At 41.8% G+C, this 27,405-nt stretch overlaps 3 protein-coding genes and 1 long non-coding RNA gene across 4 annotated transcripts in view; 2 read left to right on the top strand and 2 right to left on the bottom strand.

The window, feature by feature from the left end:
- Positions 1 to 7,175: 7,175 nt before the first annotated feature.
- psmb6 (proteasome 20S subunit beta 6) lies at positions 7,176 to 14,055 on the bottom strand. Its single transcript, XM_057822858.1, has 7 exons — positions 13,892 to 14,055; positions 8,086 to 8,153; positions 7,948 to 8,013; positions 7,810 to 7,875; positions 7,616 to 7,745; positions 7,410 to 7,554; positions 7,176 to 7,344 (listed from the first exon to the last, which is right to left on the bottom strand). The coding sequence occupies exons 1-7, from the start codon at positions 13,988 to 13,990 to the stop codon at positions 7,217 to 7,219; spliced, it is 702 nt and encodes a 233-aa protein (XP_057678841.1). The 5' UTR covers positions 13,991 to 14,055; the 3' UTR covers positions 7,176 to 7,216.
- Positions 14,056 to 14,638: 583 nt separating this feature from the next.
- LOC130907867 (uncharacterized) lies at positions 14,639 to 23,783 on the top strand. The gene is made up of 12 exons (XM_057823359.1): positions 14,639 to 14,714; positions 15,007 to 15,065; positions 15,252 to 15,412; positions 18,097 to 18,238; positions 18,310 to 18,376; positions 19,821 to 19,896; positions 19,984 to 20,100; positions 20,219 to 20,313; positions 20,377 to 20,529; positions 20,592 to 20,728; positions 22,568 to 22,738; positions 23,283 to 23,783. The coding sequence occupies exons 1-12, from the start codon at positions 14,706 to 14,708 to the stop codon at positions 23,383 to 23,385; spliced, it is 1,290 nt and encodes a 429-aa protein (XP_057679342.1). The 5' UTR covers positions 14,639 to 14,705; the 3' UTR covers positions 23,386 to 23,783.
- LOC130907869 (uncharacterized) lies at positions 18,082 to 26,262 on the bottom strand. The gene is made up of 3 exons (XR_009061540.1): positions 26,122 to 26,262; positions 18,326 to 18,430; positions 18,082 to 18,244 (listed from the first exon to the last, which is right to left on the bottom strand). It is a non-coding gene; the product is annotated as an uncharacterized LOC130907869 (long non-coding RNA).
- senp6a (SUMO specific peptidase 6a) overlaps positions 25,762 to 27,405 on the top strand; it is a 26,185-nt gene continuing 24,541 nt past the window's right edge. The window contains exon 1 of the mRNA XM_057823358.1: positions 25,762 to 25,930. Within this exon, the coding sequence (XP_057679341.1) occupies positions 25,900 to 25,930 (31 nt within the window). The 5' untranslated portion in view covers positions 25,762 to 25,899. The remainder of the gene's footprint in view (positions 25,931 to 27,405) is intronic.

Raw genomic sequence — 27,405 nt, 5'->3', positions numbered from 1 at the left:
ATAGGCTGATTTTGTGTGGACAAGATAATTGTAAATATCAGCGTAGCAGATGTCAGGCAGACAGGGCGAAGACAGTGGGTCGAAAAACATCGATTTGGGCATCAAATATGGATCTGGCGACTGTATAGAACGAAGCTTTTCCACATAACGCCTTTTATGCAACACATCCAGTGAGTTTACGGCATCAGAAAGCACCGGGTCTTCCATGAAATGCATTTTAAATTCCTCGATCAATTGAAACCAATGCTAATACAGAGACAAAATGACGGACAAGTGGGCGGAACCATACAGCGAGCACGTGGTTTTGTGACGTCGGTGGGTAGGGTCTATACTGGGGACGGGTTTCAATAAGCTTCGGCTTCTCCCGTCAGCCCTTTTCTTTTCGGGTTGAATTATTTGTAAACACATATAAATGCTGTATGTTTGTTTAGATTTGTCATGCCTGAAGGGAAAATAAATAAATAAAATAGAAAGAAATAAATAAATGAATAAATAAATTACTGGTCACATTCAATTACTGGTCACGTGACGAATATTTGTTTGTTTTTTTAACACTTGTTACAACACACCAGGGCCATATAAAGAGGGTTGCGACACTCCCGTAGGGATCCATTATACCAGGGGTCCCCAAACTACGGCACGCGGGCCGGTTACGACCCGCCTCCACATTTGGTCCGACCCCTGAACAATACCAGAGAGCATTTTGTTGTTGTTTTTTCTCAACAGTGTTATTTATTTCCTGGTCTTTTTCTGTGAAGAACTCAGAGAGGGTTATTTGGTTATTATCTATTTAATTAATAGTGTTATTTAGGGCTGTCAACATACCGTATTTTTCGGACTATAAGTCGTACCTGAGTATAAGTCGCACCAGCCATAAAATGCTCAACGAAGAGGAAAAAAACATGGCGGAAAACACTGACAAGGCTGAAAAAGCAGTTTCTGCTCTTGCACCCCTCTTTAAAATAAACTAAGCCAAAAGAACTGTTGTTTCATAGAACAATATTTCACTTTATAAAGGTAAATATATGAAAAAGAAAATATCGACCACTCCTTGATGTCTGCGATTTCTGCATCGCGACCCTTGTGATATGAATATGTTTCACCCATAAAACTCCCAAAAAATCCAGCTGTGGCCATTCACAGCTGTGTCTTGACACTCAGTGATACATGCTACATGGAGTTTTTGGATCGAAACGAGGTAAGTACGCCATAATATCTCGTTAAAGTCATGGCTTCTGTAATTCTGCTCTTGCGTGCTCTCACCTCCATTTACGTTTTTTTTGTTTAAAAATGCCCTCTTGTTCAAAATTTTTCTTCCCCCAGAAAATGGGGATTTTAAGCTTTCCAATGATTTATCACACATACATATAGGACAATTTTGAGTTTGGCCAAATTCTCAGAGCGGAACTTCAAGTCACCTGAGTGTTTTCCGCCATATATAATTCGCACTGGAGTATAAGTTGCATTTTTGGGAGAAATTGACTTGATAAAATCCAACACATAGAACAGATGTCATCTTAAAAGGCAATTTGAAATTAAAATACGAACGTGGCCGGTATGTTAACGTAACATAGCTATTATGTTATTCAAATAACTACAGCATAAAGAACATGCTAACAAATTTACCAAACCATCAGTGTCACTCCAAAACACCAAAATAACATGTGAAATGATATATTGTGTTAATAATTTCCCACATAAGTCGCTCCAGAGTAGGCCTGAACGATATTGGAAAGAACTATTGCTGCGATTTTTTGAGGGGTTGCGATATTAAAAAAAAATAAAATAAAAAAAAAAATATATATATATATATATATATACAGTATATATATATATATAAGAAATTTTCACTAGATGACTTGAATAGCTGTTTGGAAAGACTTTGGATGACTCTCAATGACCAGTGTACAGTGATCCCTTGTTTTTCGCAGTTAATGGGGACCAGAACCCGCTGCGATAAGTGAAAAACCGCAAAGTTGCACACCCCTCCCCCCCAAATTTTTATTTTTGTGTGTGTGTGTGCTCAATGTATTTATTCAGATTTAGCATTGGAAAGATACATATAAGACATGTTTTTTTTTCTCACCTTTACCCCAAAGCAGAATTTAAAAAAATATATATATATATAATACAGTACTGTGCAAAAGTTTTAGGCAGGACACAAATGGTTTTAAGCACTTCAAATGTTATGTTATATTATGATCAGTTTTAAACATAACTGTCCAACCAAATCATTTTTGAAAAAAAAGTACTGTAGTCGAAAATTGCTTGGCTTTATTAAATAATTCTGTTTATCTACCTTAGCTGTGACTCTTGTTGGACATGTAGAAATTACAAACTCCTCATGATCACTTCTGGCATTTAATTTATATGTCTCAAACGTCTCCACACATGCACACACATTCATTCCAAAGCGGCTTCCTTGCAGAAACTGTTTTACAAGTTAAACGATGATTGACAGCTGCTGCGCTGTGATGTCCGCTTCTTTGGCAAGATCAAAGATACCAGCATCGTTAACTTTAATAAGCAAGTGCTGCAGTGACTGAAGTTCAAAGAGCGTGTGAGGCTCTGTGCAGAGCAGAAAGCAGGGCGTATGTGGATTTAAAAAAAAAAAAAAAAAAAAACTCGCACATCCTTGCGATGGGACTATCGCGCACGCACACATCGCGATGGCGATGTTTAAACGATATACTCTGGAGTAAGCCTGAATGATATAAGTCGTAACCCCAACCAAACTATGAAAAAAAACGACTTATGGTCCGAAAAATACGGTTGTAGTTATTCATAGAGTACAAGTTGTGGTAGTATAGTAAAGCACTTTTTTTCAAGCAGCGTGCCGCAGCACACTAGTGTGCCGTGAGAGATCGTCAGGTGTGCTGCGAGAAATTATCCTATGTAGTTTTTTTTTTTTTTTTTTAATTCGACGGGCCGAGTTGCAGTAGGAAGATGAGAAGACCTTTATTGATCGAAGGATTAGATAGAAAGTTGCAGTCGTGTCCAGATGTGCAAAGTATTGCTCATTTCACATTTGATAACTGCTCGGATTTCTAGCCATCAGCAACCTTGCTGTTTGTGACAATGTGGACCACAGCACATCATTTGATTAGACTTGTCAAAAGTCAATATACACAAAAATGTCCTTTCTACCTTATCCATATGTGACGACTGGAGGTGTGCGAAATTTCCGATTCTTTGATTATTCGCGATTCGGCCGTGGAAGATTCGAGAACGATTCACAAATATTCAAATTCCGATTATTGCATTATACCAGGTAAAGCGGAAGTAAAACACAGTCAGCGCGGTCTTTGGGACGCAATGAGGAACGGACCGAGAGTAAATATCATGTTCAACTCATGCCGCTAGATAAAAAAACAATCATACCTGACTGCGGCTGACAGCTGCTACAAACAACGCCCAGTTGCTACAAACATACGGCTACAGTAGATATCACATATATGTAGAACTAGATGCAAAATGACAGACGTCGGTGTTAGAACATGTATTATTGAACAGAGATGCGAAATGACAGACTTTCCGGCGTAAGTAAACAGCCGCCATCTTAAAGCAGTAGACCTCTCTAGGAGGCTCTGTTGTAGCGAACCTAATTAACTTTTTAGCTAAAATACTCCTAAATCGGAATAATCTTGTCTTGAATCTATCTTTAAATGATGAAATAGTTTTAAAACTTTGACAAAAGTAGACAGAAGGGAAATTATGGAATAACGGGAGCAATTTTAACAACTAACAGTTGATTCACAACATTAAATGAATTGAATAGTTTAAAGCTCCTGATACAGAATGGGGACTGGAGTTTTTTATTTACTGTTATTTTTGTATATTTGTTTACTGTTATATGCTAACTTGATACTGAAATAGTAGTTTGGTTTAGCCTGAGAGGATTTTTGAACAATTTTGGAACTAATGTACAAAACATTAAAAAAAAAAAAAAAAAAAGGAGGGGTGGGGCATCAATTATCGTTTATTAGTCGAATCAGAGCCTCTGAATCGTAATCGAATCGTTAGGTGCCCAAAGATTTCCAGCTCTAGGGACGACTGTCAATCCTCCCAGTGTTTTATTCCCACATATTGTCGAGGACAGTAAAATGGCTGACGGCTAGAAATCCGAGCAGTCCTTGAATACGACACGAGCAGCTAACCTAAACGTCATCTCCAAACGTAACACCCATCACTTCAAAACTAATCAATGGACTATTTTGTTCGCCTTCGTGAAAACACAGAAGAACAGGCCACTTTTTTGAGAAAAACTACACAGGTAAATGAGAAAGCCCTCAAAGCCTGTAACCCTGTGTTGCTAAATCCAAAAAGTCCCATATTGTGGCAGAGACCTTAATGCTACCTGCCTGCAAAGCTATTGTCAGCGCGATGCTCGGCCCTAATGCGGTTAGACATTGCTTAAGTCCCCTGTCTGATCATTCTGAGCTTTCAAGTCTAACTGCAATGAAAAATAATAACAGAGACTGAGAACTGTTGACGATGACTCCTGCTAGGATATCGGCTTTGTGTTCATCTAAAGACCCTACTCACCTACGTCACAAAATGGGCGTGTCGCTGTTTCCGGCCGCCAAATTGTACCTCTTTTTCAGACCTATTCTCATTGTTTTCAATTAGTCGAGCAAGTTATAGAGCAATTCATGGAAGCCCCGGTGTTATCTGACGCTGTAAACTCATTGGATCCGTTGCATAAAAGGCGTTACGTGGAAAAGCTTCAGTTTATCCATTCGCCAGATCCGTATTTGATGCCTAAATCGATGTTTTTCGACCCGCTGGCTTCGCCTGACATCTGCTATCCTGATATTTACAACTATCTTGTCCACACAAAATCAGCCTATTCTCACGAAAGTTTGAAAAACTTTAAGAGCTTGGAGGCTTATAAATGCTACGTTGCTGGTTGGGTGAAACAGGTCCTCGTACACGAAAATTCGGCAGGAATCTTGTGCTCGGAAGGTGAGTTACGAAATTTTCAATTCAAAATCTTTTGTTCTTGCTGACATCCACTGTCAAGTCTAATGTATTTCATATCATTTGTCAATGGAGCTAGGGCTTTTAATGTTTATATGGTTTAGCGATAGCACTCTCACTATATACATATATAATACGTAATAAATATGAAGTGCGATAGCACTACTCCAGATTGTCCCTAGTTGAATTTATTTTTTGGCTTTTGACCTCAATAGTGAAATTGTAAATTAATTGTATGACAACTGTCTGATTATCCCCTTATAATTATATATTTTCAGGTAGTTCATTCACAACGTCTGAGTGTATGTTGTCGGCGATTAGCCTAGCAATGATCTTAATTGTGGTTGTCAGCCCAAAACCCTCTAAATATATATTAAATGCATCTTACCAGATATAAAATGACTACTACGTAATCTGTGGTAGTCGTTTGGAGCCCAGTTTTCTCGTCGAATTGCAGCAGTCAATCTCGGTCTCCTCTTCGGAATACGGTAAAAATTCAAGTCTCTCCGTCTATCTTCTCTGTTTTTGCAACCGACCGCCACACACGACTTCACCATTTTGATTATTAATGTTAACGAGCAGAAAAACACGCCATAATAGGAGGAATTTACGAAGCGCTAATGCATTAACATGACGAGTATCCGGACAACATGGCGCGGGGGCGTGGCTGTGACGTCACGTGAGTAGGGAAACAGGCTCATCTTTCACACTGAGTATGTATAAATATTGAGAAATTATTTTAAAATTAAATATACTGTATACAGCAGACATGTCCAAAGTCCGGCCCGGGGGCCAAATGCGGCCCGTGGACAGATGTCATCCGGCCCCCAGCCTCTGTCATAAAATCAATAACGTCTGGCCCGCACACAGACTTAACTTGAAAGAATACTGTATATTTTATTCATGCTTATAAAACGCAATTATTAACTCCTGTGAAGCAATATGCTTGAGATTCTAGTTTCTGTGGACTCTCATCTAATCTTCACTCCCTTTCATCCCAGCTACAGCTAAGTTCCCAAGGTCTGTGGAAAATTCCCAAGTCGACCTGTAATAAGTTTCACTTCTGTTTCACAGTAAGCATCCAGTTTTGAGGAGGAGAAGCAGTTAGTGCTCACTCACTCTGACCTAACCAATGATTGCGCACCACATACCCACTGTTATGACATGTTTCTGACCATGTGACTTTGTAAATAAAAAGGCTGGGCGCGCTTCGACAGGTGGGAAGACTTTTGCGAGGCCTAGCTTCTCATCTGCCGAAACCCAGTGTGCACGTTAAAACCTTGAGACTCGAGTGGTTTCTGCCTGCAAATGGTTTTATCCCTGATGAGGTGGGAGGTTTTTCTCCTTGTGACTGTCATTTGAATAGAATACTCTGGGTGTTTTATTTCCTGATACTAAATAAATTGGTCAGCAGTACTGCTACCAGCATATAAAGTAGCTTACACACTAAAAGCTGCTCCTCATTTACCCACTAAAAGGCTTTACTCCCAATTTTCTAAAATGGCGACAATCAATAAAAAAAAGTTGACCGCGACGGCCGACGCTTCAAGGATAGGTGGAAATTGGACCATTTCTCTAAAATACGCAACAACTGTGTCTGCCTTATTTGCTGCTTTTAAAGAGTTCAGTGTGAGGCGATATTACGAAACAAGACACGCTGACATGTACAACAAGATTACAGGGAAGATACGTAGCGAGAAATTGAAGCAACTTGAAGCTAGTTTAATTTAACAGCAGCAGTATTTCGCAAGAGCCCAAAATTCGAAAGAGTATGCCACAAGGCTAGTTGCGAGATTGTTGAAATTATTAATTTAAAAAAATAATAAAGCAAATGTGACACACAGAATGGCTTGCTAAAATTTGCTTAAATATATTGGTCTACGTAAAGGAAGTCAGCCAAGGTCGGCCCCCCACATTTTTACCGCACCAAATCTGGCCCCCTTTGCAAAAAGTTTGGACACCCCTGGTATACAGGAAGTCATTTTGGAGCATTTTTGGTTTGTGGTGTGCTCCGAGATTTTTTCCAATGTAAAAATGTGCCCTGACTCTGAAAAGGTTGAAAAACACTGAAGTAAAGAACATTGACTGAGCCTCCACCGACTTCCTGACAGTTCACGTCCAAAGTCAAAAGCAGGAAAAGTTTGAGAAGCACAGCTCGGCCGTTTATTTGGGAACGTCACAAAGCAAGGGAAAACTCAACTGGACTTTTTATTGACAAATGTGTGTGTGTATGTGTTCAGTGTGTGGAAAACTTGGGAAGCTGGTTTCCCAGGATAACACGCCTCTCCACGCCCTCCTCGGAAATGCTGGCCAATCGGACCACGCCGCCGCTGGAGCCGTCTCGTTCCATGGCCAGCGACAACGCTGCCGAAAAAGAGTTACGATCTCGTTAGCGATCGCTTTCTTTGCGTCGGGTCGCTCGGTCTCACCTGCGGCCGTCAGCTCCAAACACTGTTCCCGGTTCAGCCCCGCTTTGTAGTTGGAGTCCATGAAGCCGTAAATGTAAGTGCTGCCGCTGCCGCCGACCGACACGGGCTGTCTCGCCAGCATTCCGCCGACGGGAACGCAGTACACCTACGCCGGAACGGCCGCGTGAGTCCTCGCGCGGACGGCCGGCGTTAAGAAATGCCGTTACCTGTCCGCCCTTCCTGCGGTCCCAACCCGCCACGATGATCCCGGCGGTCAGCTCCTCTCGGTAGCGGTAGCAGCTAGCCCGGAACAGATTTGCGGCCGTCTCCACTAACGGGGGCTCGTCCAGTTCAATGCTGGGGGTGAAAAGTTTGGGTTTTTTTTGCGGCTGTCAGCATCAAAGACGCTAAAGTTTCCTACCTGTGAAAACCCAGCTGGTAGGTGACCACGTCGGCGATGGCCTGAGTGTCGGCGGCCGATCCCGATCTGCGATGTCGGAAGACGCGTGAGCGAAAGATGGAAAGAGGACGAATAGAAGGCGGCGTGGCGTTCTCTCACCTGCAGCAGAAGATGCGCTCGTGGATGGGCGTCAGTTTGTCTGTCACTCTGTTGGCGATGTAAGCTCTGACAAACAACATCAATTTATTATTATTGGCAGCCATTCACGCTGACCTTGGCGACGAGATCGACAGTCACCCAGTGGTGGTACGAGAATCTGCACCGATGACCACGCCGCCGTCGTACTCCACTGCCATGATGGTTGTCTGCCGTGAAACGGGCAGTCCATCATTTAAAACAGACAAATTCCATGCGCGTTTCCAACAGACTTGGCCAATTTTTTTTTTTTTTTTTTAAATGGTCATGAAATTCTTTATCCACCAAGTCATTGGCTACCATGGAGAGTGATGGACAAACCAGGAGTTGCTTTAAAAGCTACAAAAGTCCATTTCCAGAGAATTTGCGATTATAGCTTTGCTGTGATTAATGCGGGAACGATTAATTCGCTTAGAAAAAAGCTTCGCCTTAAATTTTGGTGCTTTGATGATTTGTTTAATTAGAGCGGCATTCTAATGGTTTGTAGAGCTGAAACGAATACTCGAGCAACTCGAGTTTAAAAATTGATCCGAGTAATTTTATTCACCTCGAGGAATCGTTTAATTTTGCCAGCTCTAAGCATTATGTTTTAGACTACTTTTAATGCGGGACAACGCGCTGACTAGAGGTGTGCAAAATTTCTGATTCTTAGATTATTCACGATTCGGCCATGGAAGATTCGAGAACGATTCACGAACATCCAAATTCCGATTATTGAAATATGCCAAGTAAAGCGGAAGTACAACACTCTCAGCGCGCCGCGAGGTCAATGAGGAACGAAGCGAGAGCAGCTAAACGTCATGCTTCCCATTACCCGGCCCCTCGGGTAATGCTAATGCTCAACTCACGGCTCTAGCTCAACTCATGCAACGAGATAAAAAAAACACAACAACATACCTGACTGCTGCCGAAAAGCTGCTACAAAGTACATCCATATAATGTTACGGTGGATATCATTTATATAGGACTAGATGCAATATTAGATTTGGTAGTGTTAGCAGCACATCTACAAAAAGCTAGATGCGGGCGTTATAAACGGCCGCCATCTAAAAGCAGTACACTTCCCTGCAAGGCTGTTGTAGCGAACCTTCCAAGCAAACCTAATTAACTTTTTATCTAAAATACTCCTAAATCGGTAAAATATTGACTTGAATCTATCTTTAAAATAGTTTTAAAACTTTCACATGTCGAAAGTAGACAAAAGGGAAATTATGGAATAACGGGAGCAATTTTAACAAATTTAACGGTTGATTCACAACATTAAATTAATTTAATGTAGTTTAAAGCTGCTGATACAGAATAGGGGACTGGAGTTTTTTATTTAATGTTATTTTTGTATATTTGTTTACTGCTATATGTTAACTTGATACAGAAATAGTAGTGTGGTTTAGCCTGAGAGTATTTTTGAACAATTTTGGAACTAATGTACAAAACATTAACAAAAAAAAAAAAAAGAGAAAAAAAAGGAGGGGGGTGCATCAATAATCGTTTTATAATCGAATCGTAGCCTCTGAATCGTAATCGTAATCGAATCGTTAGGTGCCCAAAGATTCCCAGCTCTAGCGCTGACGTCATGTGCGTCGAGGAAGAAGCAATAAAAAAATACCAAACTGCGCCAACATTGCTAAAAACTACGCTTTCATGTTGCTACGTGGTAGCAGGTAGCGTCTGTATGCGTGTCATAGATATCACATGTACGTAGAACTAGATGTGAAATGACCGACTCGGCGGCATAAATGAAACAGCCGCCATCTTAAAGCGGTATACTTCTCAGCGCTCATAAATAAGATTAACGTTACTGTCACTTGCTAACGTAACGTTATCCCTGCGCAGGGCTAGGTTTCTATTCATTATGACTACTGTCGATGCGTAGCTAACTCTTACATACAGGCTTTATTTAATCTGTGAAAACAGTGCTGTAGAGTGATTAGGGTGTTAAATAAAAACTTAGTAATGCTAACTGTGTATTTGAGCTCAGTAGTCATTGCTGGATAAAACACCAAGTAGCACTGGTGCCAAATGTGCTCCAATACAGCACAACATTTATTTTGAACACTGCAAAAACTCAAAATCCTATCATGACTTACAGTTTAGAATAACTTAAAACTTAACTAGAACTTATAGCTTGACACAAGTGGAAATTCAATTGAAACACGTAGGAAAAACACCTTTAAGTGATGTGTGTTATCAAGTGTAATTACATTTTTAGGTAAGAAATATATTTTTTTTTTACAAGATCTAAAAGTTTTTGGAGTGAAAGCAGTGAATTAGTCTTTTTTTTTTTTTTTAAATCACATTTGAGACGCAATTGTCGGCTGTTTTCAACAATGTACATCGAAAATAAAGTCATTGATTGACTGAAAATTGTTCAATATTAGATGAAATGTCTTGTTTTCTCATCTATATTTATAATTGCTCTTTACCTAAAAAAAAAAAAGTTCTATCCGATTAATCGATAGAATTTTCAGTCGATTGCTAAATTACTAAAATATTCGATAGCTGCAGCCCTAATGGTTTGTTTTGAAAGTTTTGCATTTAGTTTTATTGGTTTGGGAGGAAATGATAAGCATTATTAAATGGTTATTAAATATTTGCTTTTACCAATGAAGACTCACAACAAAGCATTGATTGCTATAATAGTATGTTCCATGAGTGATTGCAGTACACTTTTTTGAGTGATAACTATAGACATGTTTAGCTCTTGATAGAACTGCCTTGTCATTCTGACTAGTTTAAACCAGCCTAGGTTCAACAGGTAAACTTCAATACAAGCTACAGACATTGATCAACTAAAATTGGGACATTTAAGAAATATTATTGTTGCATTTTACTACCTGCCAAATGCTATTGCTTCATGAAATGTATTTGATTAGATAATTATTAAGTTGTTATTATATATTTGCTCTATCAATTGCTGCTCGCAATAAAGAAATGCTTTTGCCTATTATTATTGTTCACAAAGAAATAATATTTTGTCTTGAAGAAACCTAGAAGAGGCCTTCTTGCCTTTTCAAGGACAGAGGCAAAGATGCCGCTTTGCTTTGCTGAAATGTACGGACACACATGTATTTAATTCCACCTACATGCACACACATAGCCAAACAAATACAAGGGGAGTCGCCAGCTTGCTTTCCCTTTATTATGGCAAGACACCATATGTTGCTAGGGCAATCCCAAATAAAAAGCGAGGTGAAGGAAGTGCTAGTTAGAACGAATGCAGAAGCTACAGTGCCTTGCAAAAGTATTCGGCCCCCTTGAACCTTGCAACCTTTCGCCACATTTCAGGCTTCAAACATAAAAATATAAAATTTTAATTTTTTGTCAAGAATCAACAACAAGTGGGACACAATCGTGAAGTGGAACAAAATTTATTGGATAATTTAAACTTTTTTAACAAATAAAAAACTGAAAAGTGGGGCGTGCAATATTATTCGGCCCCCTTGCGTTAATACTTTGTAGCGCCACCTTTTGCTCCAATTACAGCTGCAAGTCGCTTGGGGTATGTTTCTATCAGTTTTGCACATCGAGAGACTGACATTCTTGCCCATTCTTCCTTGCAAAACAGCTCGAGCTCAGTGAGGTTGGATGGAGAGTGTTTGTGAACAGCAGTCTTCAGCTCTTTCCACAGATTCTCCATTGGATTCAGGTTTGGACTTTGACTTGACCATTCTAACACCTGGATACGTTTATTTTTTAACCATTCCATTGTAGATTTGGCTTTATGTTTTGGATCATTGTCCTGTTGGAAGATAAATCTCCGTCCCAGTCTCAGGTCTTGTGCAGATACCAACAGGTTTTCTACCAGAATGTTCCTGTATTTGGCTACATCCATCTTCCCGTCAATTTTGACCATCTTCCCTGTCCCTGCTGAAGAAAAGCAGGCCCAAACCATGATGCTGCCACCACCATGTTTGACAGTGGGGATGGTGTGTTCAGGGTGATGAGCTGTGTTGCTTTTACGCCAAACATATCGTTTTGCATTGTGGCCAAAAAGTTCAATTTTGGTTTCATCTGACCAGAGCACCTTCTTCCACATGTTTGGTGTGTCTCCCAGGTGGCTTGTGGCAAACTTTAAACGAGACTTTTTATGGATATCTTTGAGAAATGGCTTTCTTCTTGCCACTCTTCCATAAAGGGCAGATTTCTGCAGTGTACGACTGATTGTTGTCCTATGGACAGACTCTCCCACCTCAGCTGTAGATCTCTGCAGTTCATCCAGAGTGATCATGGGCCTCTTGGCTGCATCTCTGATCAGTTTTCTCCTTGTTTGAGAAGAAAGTTTGGAAGGACGGCCGGGTCTTGGTAGATTTGCAGTGGTCTGATGCTTCCATTTCAATATGATGGCTTGCACAGTGCTCCTTGAGATGTTTAAAGCTTGGGAAATCTTTTTGTATCCAAATCCGGCTTTAAACTTCTCCACAACAGTATCGCAGACCTGCCTGGAGTGTTCCTTGGTTTTCATAATGCTCTCTGCACTTTAAACAGAACCCTGAGACTATCACAGAGCAGGTGCATTTATACGGAGACTTGATTACACACAGCTGGATTCTATTTATCATCATCGGTCATTTAGGACAACATTGGATCATTCAGAGATCCTCACTGAACTTCTGGAGTGAGTTTGCTGCACTGAAAGTAAAGGGGCCGAATAATATTGCACGCCCCACTTTTCAGTTTTTTATTTGTTAAAAAAGTTTAAATTATCTAATAAATGTTGTTCCACTTCACGATTGTGTCCCACTTGTTGTTGATTCTTGACAAAAAAATTAAATTTCATATCTTTGTGTTTGAAGCCTGAAATGTGGCGAAAGGTTGCAAGATTCAAGGGGGCCGAATACTTTTGCAAGGCACTGTAGATAGTTTCCCCCTCTTTCTCCTTGCAAGCTTTCAAACTAAATAACTGCCTTATTTCCTTTTTTTCGGTAATATTATAAATGTCTACCTAAGGATTCGTATTTGAACTTGACGGGAAACACTGTCCTCTGGTGGCAACAGTGAATAACTCGTCTAGGCTGAATCCAGCTGCTCCCTGTTCTGGCCAACATGAGAGTTTTTGTTTGGCTTAATATGTTTGTTTTTGCATTTGTAAATTAGTTTAGAGGCATATTTAGACTTTTTTGTGGGAATATGTGTTTCAATTCAATTTTATTTGTATAGCCCTATATCAAAACCAGGTTGTCTCAAAGGGCTTTGCAGAGGCAATAGGATACACGGTCAGAAACAGCGGATGAATTAAGTCCTGGGCATCCCCCATCCTTAGACCCTTAACATTTAATGTTATTTTGTGTAGGTCAACATAAATGTTAATGCAAGCACACACACTTGTTTTTCAGTTTTACATCTCCTGAAATTATTTTGCAACGCATTAAATGTCTAGACTAGATATACTAGATGACTAGATATATTTTGAAAATATTTTTGGTTCCATTGAAAATCATGGAAAAATGGCCCCGTTGAAATACATGTGGGGGTTTTTGTACTAAAGCGGCGTTTTTACACTGAGCAAAGCCTAACTTTGTCATATTACCACTTGGAAGCCTCGAACTAAGGAATTACACGAACAACCTTACCACCATATTGAATTTTGACTTCAGCGGTTTTTCATAAACTGCCATTCAATTGCACTGAGACATGACCATTCAATGCTGGCCGTTTTAGATGTCGATAGCTCTGAACGGCAGTGAATGAGCTAAATTTCAGTCTTTTTGGGGGGGGGGGGCTTTCACAGGTCACTTGCTGACTGTAATGCTCATTAGTATTTTCCTTCTGGTATGACTGCTTGTAGCATTGTTAGCATCTTTAGCTGCTATAGATTTGCTGTCTCATCCGGCCGGTGTTCTATATTAATAATTCCTTGAGCTAAACGGGATGAGTTTGACTTGAGAAGGTAGCCGCAAGAGCTACTTACCCCGGTGCTGAGTTCTTTGTCGGTCCAGTCCGGCATTTGTTGATTTTGTGCGGAAAAGTTGGGCTCGAAACGCCGCATCGCAACTGATGCTGCCGCCATCTTTATCTTCACTCTTCATTCGAACTACACGAAGGAAGATAGCTAGCTACCTGCCTGTTTGCATTTGTTACAACAATGGCTAATTCCATGTTTACGAGTTACAATTTTAAAAACTTCACTCACGTACAAGCATTATTTCTGTGTATAATTTGGTTCACGTGTATAGCCACTGACTAACTTTGGTCAGTTTTGTTTTGGGATCTTTTAGACTATTTTGTATTGGCATATTCACAGACGCCTCACGCTTATCTCATGTGGAAACGAAATAGTTGCCTGTAAAAAAAGAAAACTTATTATACGAGTGTAGGATTTGTTACAGCACAAAAATGGTGATTATAACCTCACTGTGTTATAAACGGAATTTTGTAAGAACGTGTGTATTGTGATACACTTATTTCGTTCACGTAATACTTTCGCACAGGCATACCGACGTCGTTGGAATCTCATAAACACAATAAAATATTTGCAGAAATAAGATGGTACAAGATAATTTACGTGTTTCTTTTCATTAATTGTATTTTATATATTTCATAATTAACCCTAACCCATATATATTTCAATAAATACATGCAGATTGTATTTAGGTTTTTTTTATTTATTTATTTTTTTTGCCCAGCAGTGGCAGTAGAGAGCATAAATGACCTTCAACTCAGCCTTATTTAGAAGAGGAAAAACGAGAAGAAGCCCGCGAAGATTTCGAATTGTCTTTCAAAAAATGTCAAAGGTAAAAGGCGTCTTTCTTTTACATATAACTTTTTATTCGAAGCACGATCGGTTCAACTTAATTCTCTTGAAATTCCGACTTTTATCGCGTTGGCACAACCGGTGTAATGCACAAGATTTTCGTCAGGATTTGATTTCGAAAAACGACAGAAATATACAACAACAAAAACTTGTAAAATGCAGAATTTTGTTGTCTTCTAACTTATTTCTACAGAGAAAATGGGTTGTGTCAAATGAACCCTACTTTAAATAGAAATGAGCGACAGATGACATGTTTGCTTTGTGATTTTCAGGCCGCGATGCCGATGGCTGCCGACCCGCCGCAGCCAGAGAAACTGGACACATCGGAAAAGTAAGCCTCTCAACTGTTCACTTCTTTGTCAATGAACTTGAGTCACCCTAAGCTAGTTACCAGGACAGCCATTTTCCCCTCCTAGCTTTTCATTTTCTAGACGTCTTGCTAAAAAAGTGTGCAGCACAATACCCCAACTATTATTATTTTGATTTTACACGACTCGTTTTACTCAATCTGTCGCAGCCTGAGTGCAGCCGGTTTGGCGGAGGAGTCCGAAAAAGTGGGCGGGGTCCCGATCCATCACCGGTACCGCCGAGACCTGCTGAACGAAGACGGCGTCGAGCTATGCTTCGAAGAGGTTCGAGCTAAAGAATTTCTCGACAAACGAAAGAAGCAATTGCACGGTAAATGCGCTCCCAGTGCTGTACGATATGATCGACGACAAAACTTTATATCGCCATCACTAGAGTTGTTCCTGTAATGCAAATTTTGGCCGGCAGATGGCGCCCAGTTTACGGTGATTCGCTAGTCCATATGCCAAAGTAGTACCACCAATCGGTCTGAAGATGACCAGAGCAGGGCAAATCTTGAAGGTCCACAGTTATTTTTTTCATACAAGAATGGGTCCATTTGTTAATGTCGGTGAAGTACAAGGCAGGTCGAAGGTGGTAAAGGTGGTTTTCGTTTGAGCAAATAAAAATACAATGCACAGTCTGATTAAATAAAAATAAATTAACAAAACATATACTTAAACTAATAATACCAAAAAAAATGCAGGTACAATGTTTACACATGTACACAAAATAATTGACAAGATCTGTCATTAAGGTGCAAACAATAACTATTGACAGTACATTTTGTAACTGTAAAACACTGCTGGACAAAAAAGAAAAATGTGCACATTTGTTTTTTGCCATTGAAAATGAATGGGTAATTTGGACGTCCATGGTCGTCAATGGCATCGACTTACAGTTGCGTCAATGGAATCCAACTATATTGGCATCAATAGAATCGACAAACATGGCCGTCAATGGCATTAAAGTGAATGCAATTGAAAATCAATGGGGAAAGTTGGACTTCCATGGCCGTCAATAGCATAGAATTCCATATGCGTCAGTGGAATCTGGGACATTTGGGGGACACGTGCTATTGATATCTGGTAAGGGTGTAACGGTACATGTATTTGTATTGAACCGTTTCGGTACTTGGTGCTCGGTTCGGAATGGAGGCGTACTGAACGAGTTTCTGACGTAATGTAACCCTTACTTTTCGAGGCTGTGAGTCAATCGGGTTACAGTTTGTTTGTGTGGATTATATTTTCTGTGTCTTCTCTACAATAATGAGGACCAACACGGTAGAACAGTATAACCCAGAAACGTCAACGGCGCAACAACGTGGCCGCCGCGAGAACGCAGCGAAATAAAGTCAATCAGCCAATGCATACCAGTCGCAGTGCGGCCAGTGTTAGACGCGTCCCAGAAGCGGCTCAACACAATGCACGCAAAAAGAACGGCAGAGTTTATTATTTGACGCGAGACGCGACCCTCCTGCGTCAATACTACTACCGGTAGCTAGGATCGGGCAGACCGGAAGTCACTCGTGTAAAAATACGGTGGATCCGGTCGATTTTCAAACTAATATGCAATCGTAACCCACTTTTTTAGTCCATCAGATCTCTCGAGTGGTAGATCAGGGCACAGTTGACTTTGTTAATTTACTGTTGCCTTCTCTGCTATCATATTAACCAATAGAATTGAATTGAACACGGCCCCGTGTTCAATACAAAACCCTCTTACCACAACAAAACAAGTAGGAACTAATATTCACATAGGAACTAAAGTTATACAACATAAAATATACAATATAAATGAATACTACATCACATTTGTAAAATATAAACACATAATAAAATAAATAATAGCCCATTTAAATAAAATAAATTGAATTACCTAAAACACCTGTAATTAAATAATAATAATACACAGATCCTGCTTACACAATTAAATTTATGAATTTCTGTGTGGCGCTTTAACTTGAGAAAATCCACCAATAAAGCTTTTGAAAACCGTTCATAAGAAAAAAAAAGATTCATTGAGGCATTTCATTTGTAAAAAATCTTTGTCATTGGGATTGCTTTTCTCTTTAGCACAGGACTTCTTTTTTCTTTTCTTTCAGAAAGAAAGCTGACCAATACGCGGTGTCTGAAAGGCAAATTGTTGTTGGATTATCTTTAAATACCCGCTACTTTTTGAGCAGAATTCGAGCTTTGTATAGGCTAATGTTCCTATTGTTGAAAGCACAAAGGTGTGTAATAAACAACTAGCACATTTATATTTTGCATTCTTACTATACCGAAAATGAACCGAAACGTGACCTCAAAACCGAAGTACGTACCGAACCGAGATTTTTATGTACCGTTACGCCCCTAGTATCTGGTCATTCCCTGTTGATTTGGGGACATGAATGTTTTTGCCATTGAAAATGAATGGGAAATTTGGACGTCAATGGCATCGACTTACATATGTCAATAGAATCCAAGTACATTGGCATCGGTAGATTCAACATACATGGCTGTCAATGGCATTAATGCACTGTAAATTCCATTGGAAATTCCATTGGAAGTGAATGGGAAATTTGAACCAACATTGCATCCCATTAAAAATGAATGGGAATGTTTTTGGCAAATGTCCGGGGAACCGTAAATTTTTTCCAAATTCTGTATACAACTTTTATGTCCTCACCATCCCGGAACATAAAAATTATGTGATTTGGTCAAAAATTGTTGGACTACATTTTGACCTTTTTTTTTTTTCAACCTGGGAAAAATCGGCATTTACGGGCGAACGGAAAATTTTTCGGGGTCGTTTGAAAAATTCCCTGCGTCGCGTGAAAATTCCAGTCGTTTTCGATATTTGAACGGTGCCGATCGGTCAAACGGTTCAGGCTTTGCGGCTCGCCGAAGAAATCCCATTCAGAAAAAAACCCAATAACACTATCTGGGTTTTTTTCCAAAGAGTCCCAGATAATACTGATATTGTGCTAACTTAACTCATTCTCTGCCACTGACCGTGCTTTTATCTCGCTTTAGAGGAATGTCTGCGTCTGTGTGAAGAGAAGATGCAGTTGGAGCTGCAGGTGGCGCACAGGAGCAGCCTGATGCGGCAGTCCGCACGTTACGACGCTACCCGCAGCGTCTCTGAGGAACCTTCTTCGCTGCCGCCGTATTCCGGGTAAGCCTGTACGACAACCAAAGTGTGGGAACGCGTCTCCTCACGACTCCATTTAAATTCCGATCCAACAGGATGTCTGAGGCGGACCTCGGCGCCAACAAGACCGCTCGTCTCCCAGACACTGCTGGTCTGTCTCAGGTGGGTCTCGGATGGAGGATGATTGATGAACCGTAGTCCAAATTAGGGGTGAACCTGATTGGAAATTGGATTGGTGGGTCGTAAGCGGAGGTGCAAAAAAATTGCCAAAAGGGACACACACACACAAAAAAAAAAAATGTTGTTCTTGAAGGAATCTGACCTTTCAGCCAGATTGCTGGAATCAAGCCAGTCGAACCCGCGCCTCCGCAGATCCAATCACCCGTGCCGGCAAGACTCAGACAACCTGGCCAAAAAGCCAAACTCCGTGCGTTCACCTTAGTCTTAACCCCTTGTACTGACTCCATTTTAACACTTTAATGCTTTCAAAATGAAACAATTGTCCGAGAATCATAAAATTTGAAAAATAAGGTCTTAATGAAACCTTTTTTTCACATTTGTAAAAAAGGGAAAAAAATATGTGTAATAAGCGCTCTAATATCTATAACGCTTGCTAAATCCTGTTTTTTTTTTCTCATGGAACATGCAGATGCATGAGTTGACTTGCATCCATTATTTATTTTTTGAGGAAAGAGATTTCAAAATTCTGAATTAGTCTCAAAATCATGAAATTCTAAGTATCAAATGTGATACATTTGGCAAGAAGGGGTTAAAAGCTGGAAAAAGGCTTCGAAGCACAAGTTGACAACTTATTCAGGTTGACAGCAATCAAACGGAAAGGTGAACAGACTCAGGTGAGGAGGCAGACTCGTTCCAAGGTCACCATATCACAAGTCAACAAAAGCTTCCCGAGAAAAATGACAACGATTAGTGAAGCATTCAGTCTTTTTGAAGGCTCTCAATGGGCGGGCTGTGGGCAGAAGAAGGGTGTGCTTGGGCGTTCTTTAGGATTATTGTCAGTTTGTGGATTGGACAGCAGGATTCGGTAGTTACTATGGTCAGGGCAACGAGGGTTGTGGATGTGGCCATCTCAGCGTCAAAAGGGCTCTTGGAGTCTTTGCAGTCGGGTTATCAGTTTGATATCGGGCGTTCTCCGGTGTTCCTTGTGTTGGGACAAGACGTCCCGCCATTTGTTCTGAACTGTCTGGGAGAAGTGATTGCGGGAGTCTATGGTGCAGACGTAAGCTTGTAGATGTCATCGTCAATCTTGCTCCGTCAGTTGCATGACGCACACGTTGGGCTTCCGTGATAAGAAGGCGTCATGTATCTCTTATGCCCTATGGCAAATATGTTCTGCTTGTTTTCCTTAAACTATAGTATGAGTGCTATTTATTTTATATTGGGTGTTTTAAAGTAATACAAACAGTAAATACTAGAAAAGATACTTTTCCCTTCATTCTGCATATTTATTGCAACAAATGCAGATGTAAACACTGCCTATAGGCTGTTACAGGGAGCTAAAGCTAATATAACATCGTGCAAGAGCTTAGCCAACAATATTTGATCGAGATATCTGTAGTCCAAATGTCTTGGTCTACTTTGACAGCGTAGCAACGGCGGTCCGGATCAAACACGAGACCAGGTGTTCACTTCCGTGGCGGAGGTCGTCCCAGAGACTCGCTGTAAGACATCGACGTCCCAAAAAAAAAAGACATTTAATCAAAAGTAGTACGAGTTTGGCGACAAGTGACGCTACGCTATCTGTGTAGCGAAAGGGGATGGCACTAATCCGCACCGGCGGGACGTGATGTCTTGCGACCTGCCTTCCGGCGTGGAGTTTGAAGAGCCTCTTCCGGACGTGCAGGAAGACTACGTCGTGTGTCTCGGTGCGTGACTGATCGTCACGTTTCGTGTGGCGAGTGATGATGATGATGAACTCCACCGAAGTTGTGATTTTTTTTTTTTTTTTTTTTTTTTTTTTTTTTTCCCTTTCCTCCGGGGCAGGCGGCAAGCGCTACCAGACGTCGCGGCGCCTTCTGGCGGAAAGTGGCGTGCTGGCCTACGAGGGCTCGCGAGGCCAATGCTCCGTCATCATCAAGGTGACGACGACGCCGCTAGCTACCCGTAAGCCGCCACCCTCGTGACACACCTGTGTCCTTCAGGTGGATCGCTGCCAGGTCTCGAGGGATTTTGACGCGTTCGGTCGTCTGACCGATACTTGGCCGGCTGGCGCAGACTCGCCGCGGGTCCAACGTTTTCAATTTCGGGACGGCTGCGTCACCGTCTACGAAACCCCGCCCTCACACATTTTCTCAGTTGGTGACCTCTTGTCAGGGCGCGTTTGTCAGGCGGCACCGTGACGTATGTGTTCCCGCAGGAGTTTTCGGAGCGCCTGCTGAGTGAGGACTCGTTGCCGGCCTTGGCGCCTTCCCTGCTGAGGCTGATGGAGGCGATGCGCGCCTGCGGCGCAGAGCCTGCGGACCTACGGCCGGACTCTCTCATCTCGTGTCACACGTGAGTCCAGTTTGGAGGCAGGGCTCCCTCCCCTCGCCATCCATCCATCGTCTTCCGCTTGCTCCGAGGTCGGGTCGCGGGGGCAACAGCTTTAACAGGGAAGCCCAGACTTCCCTCTCCCCAACCACTTCAACCAGCTCCTCCGGCGGGATCCCAAGGCTTTCCCAGGCCAGCCGAGAGACCTAGTCCCTCCAGCGTGTCCTGGGTCGGTGGGACATGCCTGGAATACCTCTCCGGGGAGGCGTCCGGGAGGCATCCGAACCAGATGCCTGAGCCACCTGAGCTGCCTCCTCTCAATTTAAATCAATTTTATTTGTTTCGCCCTATATCACAACAAGGTTGTCTCAGAGGGCTTTACAGACTCAATTTGATACAGTCAGATACAGTAAATGAATGAGATGAGTTCATGTCCTGGGCATCCCCCATCCTTAGACCCTCCATGGCGGCAAGGAAAAACTCCAAAAACCCAGTGGGAAAAAAACCTTGGGGAGAACCACAGTCAGGAGAGATCCACTCCCAGGACTGACAGGCTATAGATGCACCAGGACTGTTGATGGATATTAGCAGAAGGAGTTCCAGTTTGTAGAGATGCAATGGGGTGAGGGAACATGAGGGTGTCCATCTAGCCAGATGAGAGTGGGGGCAACGAGGACGTCCATCCAGCCAGGCGTCAGGATAGTCAGGCGGCTGCAGCTGAAAAAATAGCCCCTCCCCCAGAGGGGAGGGGGGAAAGGGGACACCGGGGGACTAGTGATGAAGAGACTAGTCAACTAGATATTAGAATTAGAAAAGAGAAACAAGGTAAAGGCAAGTGGTAGGTAGAGTGTAACATAGGAGATAGGACTCAGTGGCTGTACTTCCCCCGGCATTATAGCTCCAAGGGCAGTTTTCAACTTGCCTGACCATAAGCTTTGTCAAATAGGAACGTTTTTAGTCTAATCTTAAATGTATAGACTGTGTCAGCCTTTTTAATATCAGCTGGAAGCTGATTCCATAAGACAAGAGCTTGGTAACTAAAGGCTCTATCTCCTACTGTACTTTTAGAGACCCTGGGAACTACCAGTAGACCTGCATTCTGAGAACGAAGTGTTCTGTTGGGACGGTATGGAACCAGAGCATATGTGAGATAAGATTTCCCCATATCATTAATGGTCTTAAATGTAAGAAGGAGGATTTTAAATTTAATTCTAAACTCGACTGGAAGCCAGTGAAGGGATTGGAGCACAGGGGTGATGTGCCTTCTTCTATTAGTTCCTGTTAAAACTCTTGCTGCTGCGTTCTGGACTAGCTTTTAGGGAACTTTTAGGACAAGCTGTAAGTAAGGAATTACAGTAATCCGTTCTAGATGTAACAAACGCGTGAATTAATTTTTCTCAACATGAAGGATTAGCGGCTCAACGCAGAGTCCATCCCGGATGACCGAGCTTCTCACCCTATCTACAAGGGAGAGCCCGGGCACCCCGGAAACTCATTTCGGCCGCTTGTATCCGGGATCTTGTTCTTTCGGTCACGACCCACAGCTCGTGACCATAGGTGAGAGTAGGAACGTAGATCGGCTGGTAAATTGAGAGCTTTGCCTTTCGGCTCAGCTCCTTCTTCACCGCTATGGACCGGTGCAGTGTCCGCATTGCTGCAGATGCCGCACCGATCGGCTTGTCGATCTCTCGCTCCCTACTACCCTCACTCGTGAACAAGACCCCAAGATACTTGAACTCCTCTTCTTGGGGCAGGATCTCATCCCCGACCCGGAGAGGGCACTCCACCCTTTTCCGACTGAGGACCGTGGTCTCTGATTTGGAGGCTCTGGTCTTCCCCTCGTGTCACGCCTTTTCATTTCAGCATGGGAGCGGGCTCCGATTGGCTATTTCCTCTGGAATGGCGCGCGGCAGCGACGGACGCGCGGGAGGATCAGGCGGACTCCCCGGACGTGGCCCAAAGGCTGCATCTCCTGCTAACCGAGTACAAGACGGCAGCTGTCGAGCGCCGGACGGCGGATAGCTCTGGACCGAGGTAACGCGCATCCACTGGAACACGCTTCATCTCTGGGATCGGGCTCGACGCTCGTTATTCTCTCGTCACGCGTGACTTCGGGGGCGCAAAGGTCTGTGTGCGTTCCAATTTGAACACTTTTGGTATCTCCTTTCAATTTACAGTTACTACGTACTTATTTGAGGATGTTGTAGTGACCACTACATTATAACAGAATTCACCTAGGTAACTTTTGTGGGGCATGTTGTGTTCCTCCTCCTCAATGCAAGACCGAATGCGGAAGTCACTCATTTTCATGGCGCGGGATTCAAACACTAAATAAATATAGCGATCGCTTCCACACACATCCAAGCGGTCCATATCATTCAGGAGCATAAAATACCACGTGTATTATGAAATAAACATGCTTTTTCGTGTCACATGCACTTTAAAGCAACAATAGGTAACTTTTCAGTGTTGGTTGATTTTTAACGCCGCCGGTGGACACACGCTGCGTTTCTCATTTGGACCAGTGCACAGTGTCGTAAAAGCATCAAAGCAGTGGCGACCATGTTTGTGTTTGCAGGGCTTTGACAGGAGGCCCGTGGGGTGACGCGTTCCGCTCCTTGCTCAATGTGGATTCGTGGACATGCGAACAGTGGGAAACCTTCGCCGCACTCTGTGGATAATTTGCTCAGACTCCTCTATTCAATCATGACCACTATTTTCTCGTTTACGTATAACCAGTGTCCGTTCCATTTTCACGCACATTCTTAGCATTCAATTCCCATTTCTCCACGACTCGTACCAGACATCCACCGAGACCCTCCGAGAAGGGCGGCCATTTTCCAAAAAGATGGCCATCTCGGAGGAATTGGACTGACCTTTTGAAGAAGACTAAAATTTGGAATTTTTGCTGGGAAGTGACGCGAAAAAGACAGCAGGAACACGCGTTCGGAGATTACGTTCTCAGTTGGATTTTCAGCACTTGGGTCTCGACGGACACTGGGGATAATGTCTGCGGCGGTAAACCACGCTTGTTCACTTTTTTTTTTTCCTTTTTGTTGAAAACATTAGCATTAAAAAAATGAAACGAATGCTGTTTCTTCCCTTTTGTAATTAACAAAAGCAAACATTTTAAATTGGAATATTTACCATTAATTCATTTACAACAACAGACATCTATTTCATTGAAACTGAGAGGATTGGCTCCAAATGCTTATCTTTCAGTGCCATTGACGGTGCTAGACGTCCAATTCATTGAAACTGGGAGGGGCTAATGAACATCCAAATGGATCGCAGGTCTACTCTCGTGTCATCAATGGTGGGCAATGAGTTTGAAGCAGCACTTGGTAACTTTAGTTTTGGTCAATCTTTGCGATGCTGGTGGACAAAAAGCACACCCCCAGTGTCGTAAAATCATCAACCAAAAATCAATCTTCCGGTTGCCTGCAGATGGATTAAACAACACTTCTGAATCCTGCGGTTGTGTGAAGGATGAATAGTAATAAGGTAATGAATCCAGTTGTGGCTAAACGATAGCATATGACTGTTAGCAACCGTGTGGCTTAGTGTGGATAAACACCCCACCTAAACTCGTCAGCGCTGACGTGTTTGGTTGAGGCGTGTGGGCGTGACACCAGTAAGTGAAAGCCTGCCCAATGTTTATTCTGTATATCCTGGTGGCCTGTTTTTTTTTTTTTTTTTTTTTTTTTCTCCTCAGACATGACTTTGTCTTTTGTTGCACTGCCATCTTTGCAGAATTAACAGGAAAGCGTACACATCTACTTCAATCTTTATAATGAATGGGAAAAAGGGGGAAGTCACATATGCCGCAAAGTAGTCGGCACATGTCTAGATTTTTTGTTTGTTTGTTTTTCACTGAAAACAAAGTTAACTAATGGCAATGAAAGCGATACAGAGCCCCTTTAAATGTTTCCATAAATGTTTTGGAAATATTTGATAAAGGTTGAAAAGTTACCAAGTGTTGCTTTAAAGGTCTTTTTTTTTTTTTTTTCAATCAAGTATTATTGTGGGTTATAACTGCAGTGTATTTGTTTTTATTCATTTAAATTTTATTGATCTTATTTCTTTTAAAAAAAAAAAAAAAAAAAAAAAGCCCCAAAATCAACAGGAAGTGGCCCGAAACCAACGCTGTCAATGGCATTTCCTGCCAGTCAATAACCGGGGAAAAACTATTATAATTTTTTTTTTTACTTTATTTACACAAAAACAACTACAATTAATGGGCGAACAATTCACATACAATCAACAGATTTACAACAACAACAAAATAATAAATAAAATGGTCGTGGTCATTTTTAAGCCATACTGTTTGCAAAGTCTTTTGGTCCTTATAGCTTTGGGGTTCAAAGAGGAACTTAAATCGTCCAAATCTAAAGAAAACATTTTCCCAAAAACATGAACATTTGGTCTTTGATTAGCATATTTTACACAGTGAATGTGAAATTTTGCCAACATTAAAATAAGATTTACAACATATCTTTAATCCATTTCTGGTTCTTCAACGTTGGATAGGCCAAACAAAATATGTCTAAGAACAATTTTCAATGATGGCACAACTTTGGAATTAATATAATTGTTCAGGTCAACCCGAAAGATCTGGGTGTAAGTACATTCCCAAAACAAATGGGAAATAGTTTCCTCTCCATTTGCACAGAAAGAACATAATGTCTCAATATTAACAAGGGAAATGGAGACTAGCGTTCTCAATGAAAGATTTCTTTTATTTTTTACAGTAGGAGACCGTTTTAACCATTTTTGCTTTTTAGTCACTTTTAAATTTAACATTTTATTTGGCGTTCTCAATGAAACTAACCCGCTAACAACAAGCGCTATGACGAACGTCAAGTTTCACGACGTTTAAGCAAGAGCAGGAAATTGACGTCCGTCTGTCGTCCACGTTTAAAGTCGACAGCTCTGCTCATCCGAAAGAAGGTCAAATCATTCCACAAGCTATAATATAATTTGATTTGCATTAATAAGACACGTAAAAAATTTTGGGGAAAAAAACATGACGGCTCTCGGCATCGAGGACCCAAAACGCCACCGTACTTTTATTGTGGAAGCAAAGTCTCCGTTTCCGTCGACGCTAGCATTTATACCACTTACTTGGTAGATGGCGTCCCAGCTGCTCCGAGGAGAAGAAACGCAATCGTAAAAAAGACGAAGATGGACTAAAGATGGCCAACAACACAGGCCAGTTGTTACACGGTAAGGCCTAGCGGTTCATGTTAGCTCGTTATTTTGTCAGGACAAAGCTTTGGGCTTAGCAAAATGCGGGAGCAACATTAGCATTGCTGTCATGAGAAGCCGACTGCTTCGGCCCGGAGAAGACCAAACGGGCTAGCTTCGCCCTGGTCCTGTTATGTGCCAGCTAGCAGTGGAAGCTAGATGGCTTTTACCTTCAACGATAGGACCGGGCCTCGCCTCCTTTGGGCCTGTGCAGTCGTGCTCTTGTCTCCAGAGATGATTAGTAGGCTACATCTCCGAGAGGGACTCGCTCCATCTGCAATGAAGGGGGCTAATTAGCGCCAAAGTGTACCCCTACCTAAGCTAGTTTAGAATGTTGTCAACATAAACAAGTTATTGGAGTTGCTTGTAGCGTTTCACCTTGTCATCCTATGAAACTGATGTTTTTATTTAGCAAGGGGTTCACGGATTGGCTGGCATTATAACCCTAGCATTCAGAACGAGCATTCAGACATTTCATTACGTAGAACAAACGCGGATAAAAAGCGTGAAAAAATAGTTAGTTCAAAAGTGCAACTCCTGGCATTCAGAAACACTAAAAGAAAAACGTTGTGGTCAGTAAATGTTACTTTTATAGAGCAAGTGCTGGGAAGTAAATATAGAATCACTCCATTCTGAGGACAAATATATGGAATCATGAGAAACAAACAAATAACAATCAAAACACATCTCTAGTATTTGGTTGCACCACCTCTGGCTTTTATGACAGCTTGCAGTCTTTGAGGCATGGACTTGATGAGTATTCTTCATCAATTTGGTGCCCACTCTCTTTGATTGCAGTTGCCAGATCATCCTTGCAGGTCGGAGCCTTGCAGTGGACCATTTCTTTTCAATTTCCACCACCGGTTTTCAATAGGGTTGAGATCTGGGCTATTTGCAGGCCTTGACATTGACCAGATGAGTCTTTCTCCGAGGAATGCTTTAACAGTTTTAGCTCTGTGGCATGATGCATTGTCATCTTGGAAAATCACAAACATATTTTCAATTGAAGTGATAAGAAAGCTGTCCGTAATTTCAATGTAAACTTGTGCATTTATTGAAGAGTCAACCACAGCCATCTCCCCAGTGCCTTTGCCTACATGCAGCCCCGTATCATCAAGGACTAAGGGAATTTTGATGTTTTCTTCAGGCAGTCATCTTTGTAAATCTCACTGGAACGGCACCAAACAAAAGGTCCAGCATTATCACCTTGTCCAATGCAGATTCTTAACTCGTCACCGAAAATAACCTTGATCCAGTCTTTCACAGTCGATGATTGTCTCTCCTTAGCCCATTGCAGTCTTGTTCTTTTCTGTTTAAGTGTCAATGATGGTTTCCTTTAAGCTTTCCTGTTTGAAAATCCCAGTTCCTTTAAGCGATTTTGCACAGTTCTGTCATATACAGTGCCCTCCATAATTATTGGCATCCCTGGTTAAGATGTGTTTTTTAGCTTCTGA

Source organism: Corythoichthys intestinalis, chromosome 19 (genome assembly GCF_030265065.1).
Source record: "Corythoichthys intestinalis isolate RoL2023-P3 chromosome 19, ASM3026506v1, whole genome shotgun sequence".
Classification (NCBI taxonomy): Eukaryota; Metazoa; Chordata; class Actinopteri; order Syngnathiformes; family Syngnathidae; genus Corythoichthys; species Corythoichthys intestinalis.
This window is presented reverse-complemented; position numbering and strand designations above follow the sequence as displayed.

What these genes read in the sequence shown, in the direction of transcription:
- psmb6 (XM_057822858.1), bottom strand. Translation starts at nt 13,990, where the DNA reads ATGGCGGCAGCATCAGTTGCGATGCGGCGTTTCGAGCCCAACTTTTCC. An exon ending in ACAAAGAACTCAGCACCGGG is followed by an intron (nt 8,154 to 13,891) that starts GTAAGTAGCTCT and finishes GTTTCACGGCAG; the next exon opens with ACAACCATCATGGCAGTGGA. An exon ending in TTTGGAGCTGACGGCCGCAG is followed by an intron (nt 7,345 to 7,409) that starts GTGAGACCGAGC and finishes CTTTTTCGGCAG; the next exon opens with CGTTGTCGCTGGCCATGGAA.
- LOC130907867 (XM_057823359.1), top strand. An exon ending in ACGAAAGAAGCAATTGCACG is followed by an intron (nt 15,413 to 18,096) that starts GTAAATGCGCTC and finishes ATCTCGCTTTAG; the next exon opens with AGGAATGTCTGCGTCTGTGT. An exon ending in AATGCTCCGTCATCATCAAG is followed by an intron (nt 20,314 to 20,376) that starts GTGACGACGACG and finishes TGTGTCCTTCAG; the next exon opens with GTGGATCGCTGCCAGGTCTC.